The sequence below is a fragment of the Gouania willdenowi genome, chromosome 12 (assembly GCF_900634775.1).
Source record: "Gouania willdenowi chromosome 12, fGouWil2.1, whole genome shotgun sequence".
In the NCBI taxonomy this organism is placed as follows: Eukaryota; Metazoa; Chordata; class Actinopteri; order Blenniiformes; family Gobiesocidae; genus Gouania; species Gouania willdenowi.
The window spans coordinates 15758832-15776698 of NC_041055.1; the positions used below are offsets into that span (position 1 = coordinate 15758832).

General features: G+C 36.1%; 1 protein-coding gene across 3 annotated transcripts; it reads left to right on the forward strand.

Moving 5' to 3' along the window:
- The first annotated feature begins 10333 nt into the window (after positions 1–10333).
- On the forward strand, positions 10334–17424 carry pus1 (pseudouridine synthase 1). 3 transcript variants are annotated; one of them, XM_028462919.1, is made up of 6 exons: positions 10334–10361; positions 11450–11673; positions 13958–14095; positions 16211–16313; positions 16404–17104; positions 17220–17424. In XM_028462919.1, exons 2-6 carry the CDS (start codon positions 11473–11475, stop codon positions 17250–17252), a joined length of 1176 nt encoding a protein of 391 aa, XP_028318720.1. In that variant the 5' UTR covers positions 10334–10361; positions 11450–11472; the 3' UTR covers positions 17253–17424. The 3 variants fall into 3 exon arrangements, with proteins under 3 accessions (XP_028318720.1, XP_028318718.1, XP_028318719.1); XM_028462917.1 differs by lacking the exon at positions 10334–10361 and adding an exon at positions 10378–10827; XM_028462918.1 differs by lacking the exon at positions 10334–10361 and adding an exon at positions 10378–10702.
- The last annotated feature ends 443 nt before the right edge of the window (positions 17425–17867 follow it).

Below are 17867 nucleotides of genomic sequence, written 5' to 3' on the forward strand. Positions count from 1 at the left end.
GGTGAATGGCCACTTCAGGACAACGCTGGTTCGTCACGGTTCACACCGCACAATTTAAAATTAATAATGAGAATAAAATGTCCGAACAGAGCTTCGCCGTACGAAATGGTAGTGGCTAAGCTGTTTTAGCTCAGGGCAGGTGAATGTCGATAGCGGGCGAATTTGTTAGCGTTTTTTTGCTAATGTAGAGCTAACAGGCTAAGTGGCTAACTGGCTGCTTCAGGCTCTCCTTGGATTCACCGGCTGTGCTCCGCTACCTTTCTACGGACACGGAAACTGAAAGACTCATTCCAATGCCACAGTTTCAATCATACGTCACTCGCGTCGTCTAGTAGATTTTCAAAGATCCAGATCCTGAAATGGTGTTTCTTAAAAGGATGAATTAAACATGTGGCTAAGTTGCGGTTTCGTCCTCTGCTCCTGCTTGTCCGTGTGTTGCGGAATCAGCAGCGTCCCGCTCGGCACCAATCGCGTCTCTTCTTCGGATGCGGCGTTCAGTGCCCGCATGTGGAACCAAATGATTGGACGACGACACCGGAAGTTATTTTCCCCCTCTCTCCCTTCTCTCAGCGTCATAGCCACATTAAAGCTTTTTTCTATTTTTTTTAATTATTATTATTTTAATTTACAGAAATATTTGCAGTGTACAAACAATATTTACAAATTAAATACATACAGACAGGATGGCCCCATCAACGCAGTTGATTTTTACAGTCTATCGTCGCAACAACGGAAGTTCAAAATGCTTGGACGTCACGTGATTCATATAGAAATGGGATTTTCAGTAATTTGTCGTCAATAATTGCATTTATTTACAATATTTATACAGTACACTAATAATGCACACGTTAATGTGTTTATATACGCTGATAATAATAATAATAATAATAATAATAATAATAATAATAATGATAATAATAATAATAAATTATGTAATTGACCATTCATTACTGCTGTAACATAATTGTAATTTTGTTATTGAGTTCAAATCTGTTGCCGTTGTAATCATAATTAAATTGCAATTAATTGAGTCAAGATAATTAACTTTTCAATTGTAATTGCCATGACAATTCTTTAAACATATATTGTAATAATTATAATTTTAACACAAAACTGGGGAACCATGTTACAGTTCATAATTATTAAAATATGTTTTATATCAAGCCTTCCCACATTTTACCATTTAAAAAATGAATTGAAAAAAAATTGATTAACAATGTAACCAATAGATAGGAAATAAATTGAATGATAGATATTTTTTTAGTGTATTTTACAGATGATTTAGAACTTGTTTTCATTAGAGAAGCTAACACAAGAGGAAGGTTACTTTTATTAGGTTTTTTATTTCAGGCTGAGTAATTGTGAATATTTGTAATTCAAATTTTGTAATTTAAAACTAAAATTATCATTGACTTTCTGAGTGTAAAAAAACAATTGTAATTTAATTGTAATTGGGGAAAATACTGGTAACTGTAATCTTAATTGAATTGTAATTGAACATGTGTAATTAAAAATGTAATTGAGACTGAAAAATTTAATTAACCTCAACCCCGGCTGTAGTCGAACGATATTAACGCACACATTTTACAATGCTACCAGTATCCTACATTACATAATGCACTCTTTGACATGTAAATATCCAAATGCAACTTCCAGCTCGGTAGTAGGCGAGCAGTTAACAGGTAGCCTGTCTATATCAGTGTTGGTTAATTTCAAAATATAATATTTAAATATAAATCATTATTTAAAAATATTTGATGTCATAAAGCCAAAGTAGCATTTCCTATACAGCATCATGTAAAAAGTCTGGTACCTGACATGCTTTCCTAAGCTACACTAACACACATTCAGCTAAATGTTTGGCTTTTATGTTTTAAACACCTCCGATGTGCACTAGTCTCTAGAAACCTTGATGCTGTCGGTTGTATATGGTATAAGAAGTCCTTGTTAAAGGTGAGATTATTTTCTCAGGCTTTTTTTTTGTGTGTTACTTGATTAAATAAAGTTTAAACTCTCAGGGGTTTATTTCTGTTCAGTTTTTGTTCATCTGCCTGACATAGAATACTTATACTTCCTTATTTTGTGGTCATGTGACTGCTTTTGGATGTGATTACCAAGATAGTGCAATGGCTTTTCTTAAATCACTATCCCAACTTATTACTTTCTTGCTTCATTTAGTGAGAAACTCTTTAAAAAAACACACGTCATTGACCTGCAGTAATACAGTAAAAATCAAATTTAAAAATGAATATTTTGTATTTTTTACGGTAATGTCCCGCCTTTATGTACTTAATAACATAATGTATACATCAAATAAAGCAAAACTGTAAACACCTTATGCTCAAATGTAAAATCCTTTTGTTAATTTGATTTAAGAAACATAAACAAAGTCAAACCCATATACTTTAATTTCCTGTTTGTTTTTTTATCCAATCTGTTGTAGATAATCAACACTTTATAAATAGTTTTCAAGATAATTAGTTATTTTAAGCCTACATATCCACCAAATAATTTTTCTACAATAAATGGTATCAGTAGAACTGTAGCATGACTAAATGTGGAACATGTTAAAAGTCAAAGCAAACAGAAGAGATCAGAGGAGTCTGCCAATGTGAAACAACGTGTAATGTTGATGATGATGTAATGATACTTCTTTAATCTTACGTAACACCGAAAACGCATTTTAGCCCCAAAAAAAAGGCAGCTCTTATTTTTATACTAAAAAACAAAGAAACTAAGTTTCTACCACTGTTCAAGAGGCGGGCCGGAACCTTTTCCCAGTTTACATAGCTTCTATTCTCTTATACATGTCAGTGGTCTTGGAGTTGTCTGAGACAAATCCCAGTCCATGTTGGTCTAAAAGTCAGACCAAACCTGTGCAGCGCTATAACAGATTTGACCTTATCTTTTGCTCCCTGCCCTTTAATCACAGCGTCAAAAAGAGTTTATCTCTCAAAGTGCTCCTAAAAGCAGCCGTTCAGATGATAGCATACAGTGGTCAATGCCAGGAGTAACCTAAGTGCTCATGGGCTAATGTTCAACAAGAATAACCACAACTTAAAACATCTGAGTAAAGAAAACAAGTCTTTCGTCAGTTACACCTAAACATGTTAAAGATTGTGAAGTTTTTGGTCAAATGGAATAGATTCACAGCCAGCAGGCTGATACTTGCGGTCTGTGTGAAGGACTATTTTCAGATGCTGAGATTAGCCTGCCCCTTAATCCCTGACTACAGTGCAAGGGATAGACACGTCTGTGTGATTGGTGTGGCAGTGGAAAGTCAGATAAAAGAGGAACTCAAAAAGGTTCTGTAATAAGCATTTGTCAATCTACTCTGCACACACATAACAAATGAGATAATGGAAATAAGTTCCAGAGAGAGAGAAATAGTGAGGTTTGTACTTGTTTCCCATGTCTGGGCACTACTTTTTAAATACATTTTTGTATAGATTATACCTTAATGCACTTTGGGTAAAAGTTCTCCGCATAATATCCTGCAGTTTTTTGTTACAAGCCATAAATCTATATAAATATAGATTTAAACAACTAAAATTCCATGGTGCTAGATAAACATTCACTTTAGCAACACAACATTACTCACAAATTGACATTTACATATGAATGATAACATAATGTATGTACATAATGGCTGGATGATATTTTTGTTCAATGGATAATCATTTTTAGAGGATGTTTTACGGTTTTTTAATGCGTCTAATCATCTCCATCACTGTCAGAAACATCATCCCATGTAAATAAATCTGTGTCTCATGAAGCACAATGGCCTAGTCTAATTAGTGGTGACACAACTAATGATGAACCTGTTAGATTGAACAGTTTGACCAAGACACAGAGACTTGGGTAAATTGACATAACATGCTAATGTGGTTTCCTCTAAAGCACCTATGACACAACCAATCAGATTATAGTTTAAGTGGTACAACACATTTTGCTGTAGTCACATTTAAATCATCAGATGTGGGGGGCCACAGGCATGTCATGCCATGGGAGTCACATAGGAACCTTTTTAACATCAGTGCTGCACAACAAAGTGTCCTTGTGTCCTCATGAGTTCAGCAAACATATTTTGTACTGTTTGTTTTCAGTATCACTTCCTGCTTGGTTTACTTCTGTATGTGACTCTAGATTCAGAAACCTGATGGCTAAGGTAGTCAGTGTATCAGCTTATCAGCAGCAAGTGTCTCAACTAAAGCCACCTCACATATTCTGTATTGTGCTTGCTCAAGGAGTGAAACACAAACTGTGGGAAACCAAGGGTTTCAATCTATCCATCCTGCAACATATCAATACAATGATATTTGATTAGAGTATTAACACATAAATATTCACCAGTAGAAGACTATTTATCATCAGACTTTTTGAGGGTAATATTTACAGCCTTGACATCCTGATTTAAGCAGTTATTATTGTCATAATAAAGAGGCAAAAACAATATTAGCATGGAGATTGGTTCAACATGTATCTAAATTGATTTCTCTATTATTTAGAATTGCTGCAATGTTTTTTCTCCAAAGCTAACAAAGAAAATATCACTATTTCAGTATATATACACATGTATAGATTTTTTTTTCTTTTTTTTTTTTTTTTTTGGAGCGATAATGCAGTTCAAAGAGTTTCAATTCAAACATGAATCTGATGCACATAGAGTTATAGCAACAGCTAATTTTCAACTTATGTTCCAGCCATCTTGGTAGTTTGCACTCTCCTATTGGACCAGCAGGTTACATGTGACTCAAACCGCAGCACGCATGACAACAATATAATTACGCAAGTAAAGTAAGTAGTACCGACTTCAAACACTCATTTCATGAAAACTGCAGGACTGCAAACGGAGAACTTTTAATATGTCTCTCAGGACCAATATATCTTTGTAACCGAGCAAAAAGATTGTAGTGGCCCATATGTCGAAACGGGTTTTCACCTTACGGCCTACATGTGGCCTTCAGTTTAAAACACAGAACTACTCTAAAAACACACAAAACTGCTCGAAAAATACACAAAATGACAACAGAAATGACAGAAAAAGACATAAAATCACTCCCAAAACAACAACAAATATACACAAACCTCCACCAATGGCCAAATATCGTCTTCAACAGATATTGGCAGTTATCTGGATCAGTGGTCCTGATCATATTGCCATGATCATTCACACTTTAAAGACTTATAAGAAATATATATCCTCATTAATAACAATATAGTAGGTCCAACTGTATGGGCGTCCCCATTTTTTCCAAAATGCGCAATCTGGATCTGATCACGATTAAATTCGGTGGGGCAGTTCAGAAACCAAAATGATATAAGCAAGTCAAATTTCATAAAGATCTGTCAATTACAAACCAAATGTATTCATTCAATTTGGCCAATGATGAGAGACAGGGTTCTCTTTTTCATTTTTGAGTCTATTAATCAAAATCCCTCAAACATTTAATGGAATCTTCCATGGCGTGAGGTCTCTTTTTGGTGAAAAAATTGTCAAAATCCGTCAAGTGCTTCTGACATTATTCTGCTAATAGACAAATAATATTGATACACTATATGAACAAACTAATAAATAAGCACTGGTGAAAATGTGACCTCCTTGCCAGATGTAATGGCTGAAAAATACACAAAACGACAACAGAAGCAAACAATACCCTTTGTTCTTGCCTGTGTTATTGCTCATATTGGTCATTTTTCTAAACTCTGAGAAGAGTATTAATAATGTGAATCCTTGGATAAAATGATCTCTTTTTTATGGCCCCTACTCTGATAAAAGTTCCCCATCCCTCGTACATTGTGATAATTTAAAGCAGACCTGGTCCCTTCTGTAGTGATCACTGAGATTACTATGTGCGCCCAGTACAAGACGAAACCTTGTCTGTAGTGGTAGCATTTCAGAGCATGGTGTTTAATAATAACCCAACCACTAGGAAGGAGTGTATCATGTTTTTCCTGCAGTCTGTGCCTTCTCCTCGCCCTCCGAGGGCTCTCTTTGCTGTTTCAGATGTCGCATGGTTTGCAGGTCAACTAGCCTGGAACACTTGGGTGGACTGATCATTGGTTCATGGCTCAACTAGTTTGGAACACTTGGATGGACTATCCTTTTATCCTATACTGTTTGCCCTACTGTTCACTAACCCCAACCAATCGAAGCGGATGGCTACCACCTCTGAACCTGTAAAAAAAAAGGGAATTTTTTCCTTCCCACTATCGCTAAATGCTTGTTCATGTGAATCTTGTTGGGTTCTTTCTCTATCGATGGACTTTATATTTTGTTAAAGCACACTGAGAGGACTTTGTTGTAATTTGCACTATATAAATAAAGTTGAGTTGAGTTGAGTATAAACACGTGAAACTCAAACCAACACGTGATAGACCAGCTGTGGCTTTGATGAGTGCAGGCTTTAAGGTGTTAGCTTCACTTTTTGCTGAATGTTTGGAGCTTGGCGTCATGTCACAGACGTGATGTTGGCGTTGAAGAACTGGTTATATAACTTAGCTTACAGGGTAACAGCTGTGAGTTCCATTGGTGACAGGTACGGTGGTTGATTATTTTTGTTATGTGTGGGAGCCTGTGAGTATCAGGGCTATCTAATAAAGCCTGGAGTTTGCTTTCTTAGAAATATGCACGAACAAGCGTGAGCCGCTTACATGATGGATGACTTCAGGTGAGCTTTGATAAAAGATTCAGATCTGCTTTTTAAGAGCTGCTGTGAGGATGAGGAATTCTCTTTGGAGACTAAACATCTCTCTTTTTTTTTTACAGCTCACTGGTGCTTTTTAGGTTTGTCACTCTTCTGACAAGATGTTACAAGACACCATAGATTAAAGGACAGCTCTTTTTGTTTAACACAAAGTGCAAGAGATAAATGCATACCCCTGTAATGCTTTTTACACAAACAGCTATGACAGTAAAAAAAACACAAGTGCTTGCCTCTGATTCATTGTTAGGACACAAGATTTCACATTAAAAGACAACATTTCCTATTGGGATGTCTTGTTTGACCATTCAGTCATTTAAAGAAAACCTGATTTCTGATCATTACCAAATGTTTCAATCGAGAACTATCTGTATTCATGTCCATGATTTACACCATGAGGCCTTCTAGCTACCATGCCTAAGTTAGGTATTAAATTTCCAGTGGAAAACTATAGTTGATCCCTTATAAGGTGCTGTGAAAAAGTAAAATTGAAGAAGAACTTTCCAGGATGAGAATGGTAATGAACCAGTGTGGATCTTGAGAAAGACATAAACACCATTCCAAAGTGGAAGTGCTAAAGTGGCTGACAGCATAATTTAGTGTTTCCTCCTCACATGAGTCACACCTTTCTACCATGTTTCTGCAGTATAATTATGAATTATTCATACAAAGCAGACTACTGTAAAATGCGCAGTGTGAGAACTGGCATTAGCGCTAATAGTCACAATGACATTGTTTGTAATGCTTATCAAGGGTAAAATTCATGAGAAAAAAAAAAATCTGTATTGTTTCAGATGAATTTTCAATAGTCCTATTATAGTAAGATCTTGTATATGTGGGGTTTTGCTGCATTCAAGTGGACAAAGTTTGAAACTACATTATTTTGGTGGAAGGGTAATTATAGATGTTGGCAGACAAAACACATTTTAAAAATGTATGGTCGCTTTAGTACATTTTTTTTTTAATCATCCTTGTCAAATTTGCACAACAGTGATTTCTCAAAATAATTTGTACAAATAGCAAAACAACATGAATCACCTGCAAAAGCCAGATCTTGCTCAAAATCCTTCATTGTCCTCTCAAAAGTAAAAATCTGTGTCAGTGAACATGTCAGCATCATCAACATTTCACTTTGTTACAGCTTTTCTCAGATCAAAATGAAAATTCTCATAACTATTAGTTCAACCTCCACAACATTTAGTCATTTGTGCACATCATAGTAGCAATTTATCCTTCCTCTGAACAAATTGCAAATGCTTTTGGACGTGTATTCGTTGCATTCATACAATTATCTGCCGTTTTATACATTATCATTTGCTTATGTCATGTCAGTCAAAATGAACTATACTTATGGATGCTGAATAGTCGTTTTCAATAAAATGAATCGTCTTCATTTCATTGCTTGAGTCATTACAAACAAAATTGTTGAACAAGTTATCAAATTCTGCCAAACAAATTTTATACCTTTCTCTATCATTTTTTCCAGGAATTGTTTCCTAAATAGAACAAGGGATGATATCCATTGTGATGTAGATGAAAACATGTGGTCAGACTGACAGGAACGCCTGGATGTGCCAGAATGATTTACCTATGTTCAATTACAAAATGTACTGTTACAGTATGTTGTTCACAATTGTGCACGGCTCTACCAAAATGATGTTTTTTTTTTTTAAATGTTTGTTCTAAATAAGTGACTGTAGTGTATTTTTCTTTTGAAAAATGGACTATCCATTTTCAGCAAGTGACGTGCTTTTGCAGGTTATCCACTAGGTTTTGCAGTTTGCAATAATTGTTTTGAGAAATGCACTAACTGCTGTGCAAACGTTAATAGTGATTTGAGAAAAGCACCAAAGCGACTGTGAATGAAGTCATGATTCACCTTGGAGCAATTCACCAAGTCAGGACAGATTTATAAAATAGAAATGTATAGAAAAATGCTTTACATTGTTGACAACATGTTCAACTATTCTCAATGTGACATAAGGAAGTGATAAAGTAGGAAACAGTAGAGAATTGTCACCAATCATTTGCATGGATGTACCAAGTATTTGCAACTTGTTCAAAGAAACGAGTAATTGCTTTTTTGACGTGCATAAATGACACGATGAAGTGACCATTGAACAAGTAGTTTTGAGAATTTCAATTCTGAACTGAGAAAAATTCCAAAGCGACTGAGAAAAACAGTCATTAATTTGGACTTTTATCCTCGCTCTGTTTTTAAACTGTTTATTTTACTGTTCTGCTTTAATTGTTGAAATTATTATTATACCCATAATATGTATCACATATTACTAACTATGTAACATGATACACATATTTTTTAAAGCAACTTCTTTCCTATCCAAACTGCTTGCGCCGTATTAGTACTAATTTAGTTATAACACTTATATCTGTAATTCCTCAGATTTATTCTATTTCATATATTCCAACAATATATTGACATGACATTATTATACAAAGTATAAATAAAATGTGTTAAATCAGTAGCTTTAATGTCTTTCGACCTCAGATAGATAGATAGATAGATAGATAGATAGATAGATAGATAGATAGATAGATAGATAGATAGATAGATAGATAGATAGATAGATAGATAGATAGATAAATAGATAGATAGATAGATAGATAGATAGATAGATAGATAGATAGATAGATAGATAGATAAATAAATAGAATGTGGGTTGTCAATTGAGCTTCAGCACGAAATGCAATGAATAGTGAACTCTCGCGAGAATTTGGAGTAAGGTTAGAAGTCACTTTGGACGTTGCCAGATTGGGTGAAACAGAAACACGTAGTTTTTTTTTTTTTTGTTTTTTTAAATTAATTAATTTTTCCATAAACATATATTTATGAACTAAAGACACAAAAACACTGTCTTTTGTCTTCTACATGCGATCACTAAATATTTGTTTGGTGTTTTGGTGTTTTGGTGTTTCTGAGGTACCAGCCAACAGAGCAAATTGCATCTTCCTATAAGCAACCGTATTGATTTGAGAATTATACATGTTATGATGACAATATTTCTATTTGAAAGGCCTTATCTGACACATTATATTTATTTGGTAACATCACTAAACATTAAGGCAAATTGAGCCTCCATCGAATTAGGATTTTCTCATTGGTACAAAAATGTTTTATTTGAGTGGTCATCTCAAATTACAAAGACAGGTAAACTAAGAGACTATTATATGTGAAATGTACTAGTAAGAATGAGAGGAAATGTAAAAGCAGCATTATGCTACAATTTAATTTAAAAAGGATGTGCTCACTCTACCTGTTATCCATGTATTTAAAAAATATATGGTTGTTTCACTTTGATCTTACCAAAAATGTTATTTATTGATTTTAGGAATAATAATAATAAAAAAAATACAGGTAAAATTTCAGCTCCATGCTGTACTCTGCTGTATTCACCTGAATCATCTGCCTAAATACTGTAATACATTATTTCGTTTTTCATTTTACAAATTCTAAACTAAATTCCACCTCACACTACACAAAACCAATAACCAAGCACAGAGTTCCAAAACTACGTGTGAAAAAAACAAAACAAAAAAACATAACACCGTACTAAAATATGTGGGCGGGACATTAGCAGCTGTATCTGGCAACGTAGCCATGTGGGTAAACCGGATCCAGATTAGGAAGCATGCTTTGTGAGTGTGGGAATTTAGAAACGGTGAATTATGTCCCGTTGTCGTGTAGAAAATACGTTTTCTGTTGAGTCTATCTTACCATTTAGTTCAAATTCACATTTAATAGATCAAGTTGTCCGCTTCATTCGCCTCACAATAATATAGTTTAATATAGTGTAATTACCGATGGGGGGCAGCATTGCGATTAACACGTGCACAGCCTGCCGAAAATAATCAGACGAAGAAGAAGCAGTAGCATCAGTGAAAGAGAGAGAGTCGCTCTTAAAGCTTTAAACAAAGCCATTCCATCGCTTTATTTTCACCCTCCACACTTTGAGGACTTTTTCTTTTAATTTCTTGAGGTAATTTTTGTCTCCATCTTTCTGTTGGAAGATTTTGTCACGATGGTTTATTAGTTTGACATGTAACATGTTACTAGCCACACAGCTGCTCAGAGCTTTGCACAGACCGACTCAGAAAAGATACGGTAAGAAAGAAATCGCGATATCATAACATGTACCGACAAGAACGTGGTTTCCTCACATTGTAGTGCATGTAGCTTCCAAGTAGTTCGGATAGTTGTGGAATTCTTCAACTATAATTCTTCACCTGACTAAATTAATATCGAAATGAAGATTACCAAACTATGAATGGCATGTTTTTTTTTGTTTTTTTTTGTTTTTTTAACATAATAAAACGTGATATTAATGCTCGCAAAGTCATTTTATCAGAACTAATATTTTTCATAAATTTAAAATTAGACCGTAGTTTGTGTTGAACAGTAATTATGAACCAAAGGGGAAAAAAATACTAGTTGTAGATATGTGTAGAAGTAATTGTTGTCCAATAAAATCGTAAAGAAGACGTTTTATTACTAGAATACTGTTAATAGTTGACTTAAACAAGACTAAATCGAATAAGAGTTCTTGTGAAAAAGTTCATTTACCATCAAATTTTATGCTCATCGAAGCAAATGTGTTTATTTTTTTGAAAAATAAGACTCAGAATGTCTTATGCACTTTGCAGTCAAGTGTTTATTGGCTTAAAGTCTCCAAGAAAGGTGTAAACAGGCCCTGTTGAACCCATCACCTATTTCTTCTTCTCCTTAGGAGGTCTTTTTAAAGTTCACACCATGAATGAAGATGCCAAAGTTCAGCAGACGGCAAAGGTCCTGAAACGAGCCAATGAGGAAAGCGAGGACTGTGCTGAGAAGCTGCAGAACAGCAAAAGAATAAAAGCTGATGAAGATCACAATGAAGAAGAAAAAAAATATCCAAAAAAGAAAGTGGTCCTGCTCATGGCGTACTCTGGGAAGGGATACTATGGCATGCAGGTGTGTTGTCTAGTTAGTCTCACAGCTTCTATAAATGGTGACATTTAAACAATAACTAAACCCCAAGCCCACTTTTTTCTGCTGAATACATATGCATTTGTGTATAAGTAGTGCTGTTTATTAAGCCTACTCCCACTCTTCGCATTTTAGTAAAAGTATTTTAATTTAGTTGTACATGTCAGAGTTACTAACTTCTAAGCGTTGAACGCCGGCTATTACAATTGGCTTGTTGCTAGGGCTGTAGTCAACCAAGGAAATGGTTGGTCGACCAAGACTATGGCTCACAAAGCGATTAGTCGACCAAAAAAAAAAAAAATGGAAAATGAATGAGCAGGTGCAGAGGAGGACGAGGAGAAAGAAAAAAGAGACAAATATTTTGTTTTGGCTTTTTGTGGTGACGATTTGCTTTTAAACACGGACCATTTATGATATGAAACAGAAACAAAAGTGAAACCTACAGGTCCGACAGACATTTGGTATTTACATCCATGCCCAACCTGAAACCGACAATCAAAATCTATTTTTTTTTTTAGATCAGCGCACAGGGAAACCAGCACGTCAAACATAGGTGCGCAATGTGCCAGCAGTGACAGAGACAGCAGTGGATCTATTTACATAATCCACTTATCAAATATAAGGATAATCCATGTTCTTGTGCCAAAAAAGGATCGATTCAATAGTGGATGCTTGTGCTTCAAGCCCGTCTTAATTTTTTTTTTTTTTTTTTGTTTTTTTTTTTTTTTAAACCGTTTTGAAACTGATACTATTGCTGATCGACTAATGAATATCTTAGTCGACCACGACGGCATCGACCAATTAGTTGATTAAATGACCAAAATTGGCAGCCCTACTTGTTGCACCCGGCACTGAATGTTTATGGAGCTGTGTAGCAACTTAGCTGCAAGGGCGTCATGCTTCCCAAAAAAATCTAAATATGATTCATATTTATTTCTGTATTGTATGAGTTGAAACGCTGACTGACAAAATACAGAATATAAAATGCAAACTCCCCTGGTATAATGGTGAATTTGGTCATCTGAGCTAGCGAAGCGCTCCAGACAAAAACGCGTCCGCAACTGCAGCCGCTCTATTTGACTCAGAGCCAGCTCAAGTCATCTCCGCAGGTCATTGTTTTCAGTTTGCAATTTGTTGGCCAGTACCCCATTTGCCGGCGAAACACAATAATTGTGGTCAGGAGGGCTCTCCTGCCGTGGCCTACGTTCCCACACACCAGGGTCTTGGCTCAGGCAATGAGTAGTTGCTCCACTCAAATAGAACTTCCACAGACCCCCTTTTTTAGCAGCCTCTTTCCCCGTGGTGTAAGCACAATATCACTGGGTAAGAAATGCCGGCTACATACTCTTGTGTCCCTACTTGGAGTGAAGTTATCTCTCCGGATTTTGGCTAGCCATTGCTGACGCGCTGCATTATCAGCAGGGAAGCAGCGGAAGCTAATACAGGAATCTAGGTAGACAACAGTGTAATGCTGAACCTCCAACCCAGTGATTAGCCAATCCCCTCTTTTGGACACCGAACATACTCATTTTTTCCACCGCTCGCTGGCTTCGCTAACAACAACAGCAACAATCCAGGTTTATTGGCAGGACCTTGGAACTGGAATTCCTCGCCCACACACACTGTGACCGGAAGGTATTGGACACCATATTGTGCACGTAGCCAGTTGAATTTTGCTATTGGCTGAGATTGCTATTGAATTCCCTTGCGTCATCAACTTTCACTGTTGGCCCCGCCCCTCCTATAAAATGTGAGTGGAAGGAGGAGGGTTTTCTCCAATCACAGCCTCAGTGAGCATTGATTGACAGCCGTAATGAGGAAGTCCGCTGTGTTTCGTGTGAAACCGCTGCCGTAGCGGTGATGTTTTTGACTCTGTGCTTCTATAAAGAGCAGATTCTGATCTAATCAGAGGGTTCATCAAGCTATGTGTGTATTCACAGACACATCTAAGCTATGTGTGTATTCCCGTCTGTCTCTGTGTGTACGTCTTATTGCTATGTGTGCGAGGTGGTGGGAGAGTTGGGCTGTTTGCCCCAGAGTGGTGTCTGTAAGGCTGTGTGAGCTTCACATCGTGATTGTGTGTGTGTGTACAGACACATCATTGTGTGTATTTAAGTCTGTCTCTGCACACTGCACTGGGCTTCCTGAGTGGGTGTGTCTTACTGCCACAGGTAACACCCATAATCAAGGTTGTTTTGAATTTCTCTCCTCGTGGCAGCTCAGCAGAAAGCAGGGCTTCAGTTCATCTTTAAGGTCTGTTTTGTTGCAGAGAAATCCTAAAAACTCTCAGTTTCGGACCATTGAAGATGATCTGGTAACGGCTCTTATTAAATCAGGTTGCATCCCTGATAACCACGGTGATGACATGAAGAAGATGTCTTTTCAAAGATGTGCTCGAACAGACAAGGTGGGTTATATTTTTAATGCTTCTCCAGTTAGTAGCTTATTCTCACCTATAAGACAGGAGACCTTTGTGGCAGTTTTTTTTCATATTGTTACATAAAACATATAACGTGCTCTGGGATGATTCTCTGTATGATTGCGTGTGACGAAGAAGATAAAATATGTTTTATAGCTGTAGAAAAGTCTGAAAAAAGCAGAAAGAGCATCAAAAATCAAAGTTTATGAAAATGAGTGACCATTACACACAGATTTATCATTTCAAAGCAGCTCTACTGGAGGATCTATTTAAAGCATCACACTTACCAAAGGGTAACGACAGGTTTGGTTCATCATTTTTCATTGGAAAATGTTTTATTCTAAATGAAGACATGTTGGAGCCCGATATGTAACAACGACCCAAAACGTTATGATTGTAATAAAACTAGAAATGTAATAACTGGTCAATAATGTAACAAAAGTGCTGATCTCAAAATGTGATTTTAAAAAAGTAATAAAATGCAAAATGATACAACTGATCATTACTGTAACAAGATGCTGAGACCAAAACGTTTTTCATATATATAAAGTTTTTTTTTTGCATTTGTATATATAAAGGTAAGGAAAAAAAGTTACCAAAAATAACGAATCACAAAACTTTTTATGTTTTTGGCTCAGCGTCTTTTGTTACATTATTGACCAATTATTACATTTTGGGTTTTATTTCTTTTTTTTTTAATAACAATTTGGGCCGTTGTTACATATCGCGCTCAAACAAGCCAGAGTTACACCTGTAAGTTTGGGTCACAAATGACAATGCATGTAACGTAAGTTTGTCTATTTAATTGCTTATCAAAAATCAAGCCATAAATAGACTCTCAGGGGCAAAGAATCACATGTAACCTCTGTAATTTCAAACGTTTGTTTAAAAAAAAAAAAAAAAAAAAGTAAATGTTTTGTCGATAAAAAAGAAATGTAAAAGATTTTTAAAAAAACCCCAAAACAAACAAACCTCATTTTAAATCTACAGTAAATGCACTGTTTAGTGAAACTCTTTAGTTGTGTTTATTGAAACAATTTTGCTTTTAGGCCTTTATTTAAACAAAACCTGTTTATTTTTGTCATATTCTCGTGTTTATTAAAACTCAAGGATTTTTGTGTCACATAAAAAAATGTCTTACTTATGGATGATCAAGAAGTATAAAGACTGCAAAATGTTTGATTTACCTTATCTGATAAATCGATTAATTGTTTAAATTAATAGAATAATATATTACTTACAGAATTGTTTGCTGATACCTTTTCTTTTGCTCCTTTGGGTTTTTGTGTTCTATTCAACTTCTACTGCTATAGTTTGACCAGTAGGGGGTGCGTTTTTACCTAAATATTGTCAGAAAAAATATCAAATTAAAATGAAATCTCCACTTTTAAGGAGTATTCAGCTATAGTTGCTGTATGTTTTTAATTATTGATAATAAATGCTGTTCTGGTGTTTTCTAATGAGGCATGAATAGCTATACCTGAGCAATAAAAGCAATAAAAGTAGATAAAAAAAATGATAATATAGACATAGTCTGATGAAATAGACTTAGGGCTCTGGGGTGTTATAGAGCTCATTCATTTCTGGATGACTTTCTTTGGCTGTGAATGTAGTGCCTACTAATATTATTAGCCCCTCTCACAAAGTGTGGAGGGGGATATAGGTTTGAGCTCCGTCTGTCCGAGTTAAAGGGAACATCTTTTCTCAGAAACTGTTTAAGATAGAATAACCAAATTCTGTGTGTGTGGTTCAGTGTATCAATACCTTGATGGAGTTCAAAAATGAGAAGCGCGCAATTATTTTTTCCAGAGTTATTGCCCTTGTTAAGTTTTTTTGGACTCTGTTTGAGGTATCTTCAAAGGGGACGGCTTTCCTTGGAAAGTATTTTAAGATAATTAGTAATTTTATATTCTGATGTGATGATATTTTCTTATGTATACATCTAAGTTCTTAGATTTAGGACATTTAGAAAAAAGTTGTGAGTTATAATGAGAACCATTTTGGCGGGGGATGTTGATGACTGTCTTCTTGTTAGAGAATGTTATGCTTGGAAATTAAATACATGTTGTTTGTTGATGACTCTGGGTGTGTTTTCATGTGTAGGGCGTCTCAGCTGCTGGTCAAGTGGTTTCGCTAAAAGTGCGATTAATGGAGGATGTCCTTAAAAAAATCAATGAGCATCTCCCGGCCCAGATCAGAGTACTTGGTGAGGCCCTGGTTAAAGATGTTTTACTGGACTTGTAACAGAGTGGCAGATATCAGGATGATTATGTTTACCACTTTATTTTATCCAAAGGTGTTAAACGAGTGACCCAAGGTTTCAATTCGAAGAACAACTGCGACGCACGGACCTACTCGTACATGATTCCAACAGTGGCCTTCTCTAACAAAGACTATGACGCTAACCAAATGTCAGCTTTTCGCTTGGAACCCGAGACCATTCAGAGGGTGAACCGTCTGTTCACTTTTTATAAAGGGACTCACAACTTCCACAACTTCACCTCCCAGAAGGCCTTCAGTGACCCCAGTGCTCGCCGATACATCATGGAGATGTCCTGCAGTGAACCGTTCATCCGCAGAGATTGTGAGTTTGCTGTGATCACCGTGCGAGGTCAGAGTTTCATGCTGCACCAGATCCGTAAGATGATTGGCCTGGTGATCGCCGTGATGAAAGGCTACGCTAAGGAGGATGTGTTGGAGCGGAGCTGGGGGGCGCAGAAGGTGGATGTTCCCAAAGCTCCGGGCCTGGGGCTGGTTCTGGAAAGGGTTCACTTCGATCGCTACAACAAGCGCTTCGGAGGAGATGGGCTGCACGAGCGTCTGGAGTGGGACGGAGAGGAGGAGGAGATCCAGGCGTTCAAGGAGGCGCACATCTACCCCTCCATCATTGACACAGAGCTGGAGGAGCACTCCATGGTCAGCTGGATGGCCACACTCCCCATTCACGACTTTGAAGCTTCAGCCGTACAAACAGGAGGCGATAAAGAACCAAAACAGGTGTCTGAGAATTCACATTAGAATCATTTTATAGTTTATTTAAAGCACTTGTTCTTAGCTTGGAAATGTGGTGTTGCTACATTATTTTATTGGTAGTTTTCTCTTCTTTCTCCAGGACAATGCAGATGAAGGGAATGGCTCTGATTAAGATGCTCCGCCCACCGAGAGAAGATACTACTTCCTGAAATATGTTATTCATTATGGAATTATTTTATTATGAAAGTGCATTTCTCTTTTTTTGATTTTGATCAAACTTTGGTTTTCATCAGGATTGGTATAAAACAAAAAATAATTAAAGCCTCTTTTTAATTGAAATTCAACTATGTGTGTCTGTGTCAGGGTTGGGGTCAATTCTAATTCTAATTGCGTAACTGATAATTAATTACAATTATGGTGTAATTAAATTGTAATTTTCAAAATCTGTTGCTGTCGTAATCATAAGTAAATCGTAATTCAGTTTAAATGATTGACTTTTTAATTGTAATTGCCATGAAAATTCTATGAAAATTGTCAATTATAATTTAACGCTAAACTGTGGAACCATGTTACAGCTTTACACATATGTAGGTAATTATTTAAATGTTTCATATCAAGCTTTCTCACATTGTAACATTTAAAAAAAGGGGGTGTACTGACACAAAAAAGGCTCAGACACCCACACCAAAAATATTAAAAACTATTTTCATTGATTAGGAAGCCTAAGAAGGAAACCAATAGATAAGGAAAAAACTGATAGTAGATATTGGTTTTTAGTGTATTTTAC

Excerpts from the sequence above, each read along its gene's own strand:
- pus1 (XM_028462917.1), top strand. The coding sequence starts at position 10,770 with ATGTTACTAGCCACACAGCTGCTCAGAGCTTTGCACAGACCGACTCAG. Across the intron at positions 11,674-13,957 it reads AGGGATACTATGGCATGCAG|AGAAATCCTAAAAACTCTCA; the intron begins GTGTGTTGTCTA and ends GTTTTGTTGCAG. Across the intron at positions 17,105-17,219 it reads GCGATAAAGAACCAAAACAG|GACAATGCAGATGAAGGGAA; the intron begins GTGTCTGAGAAT and ends TTCTTTCTCCAG.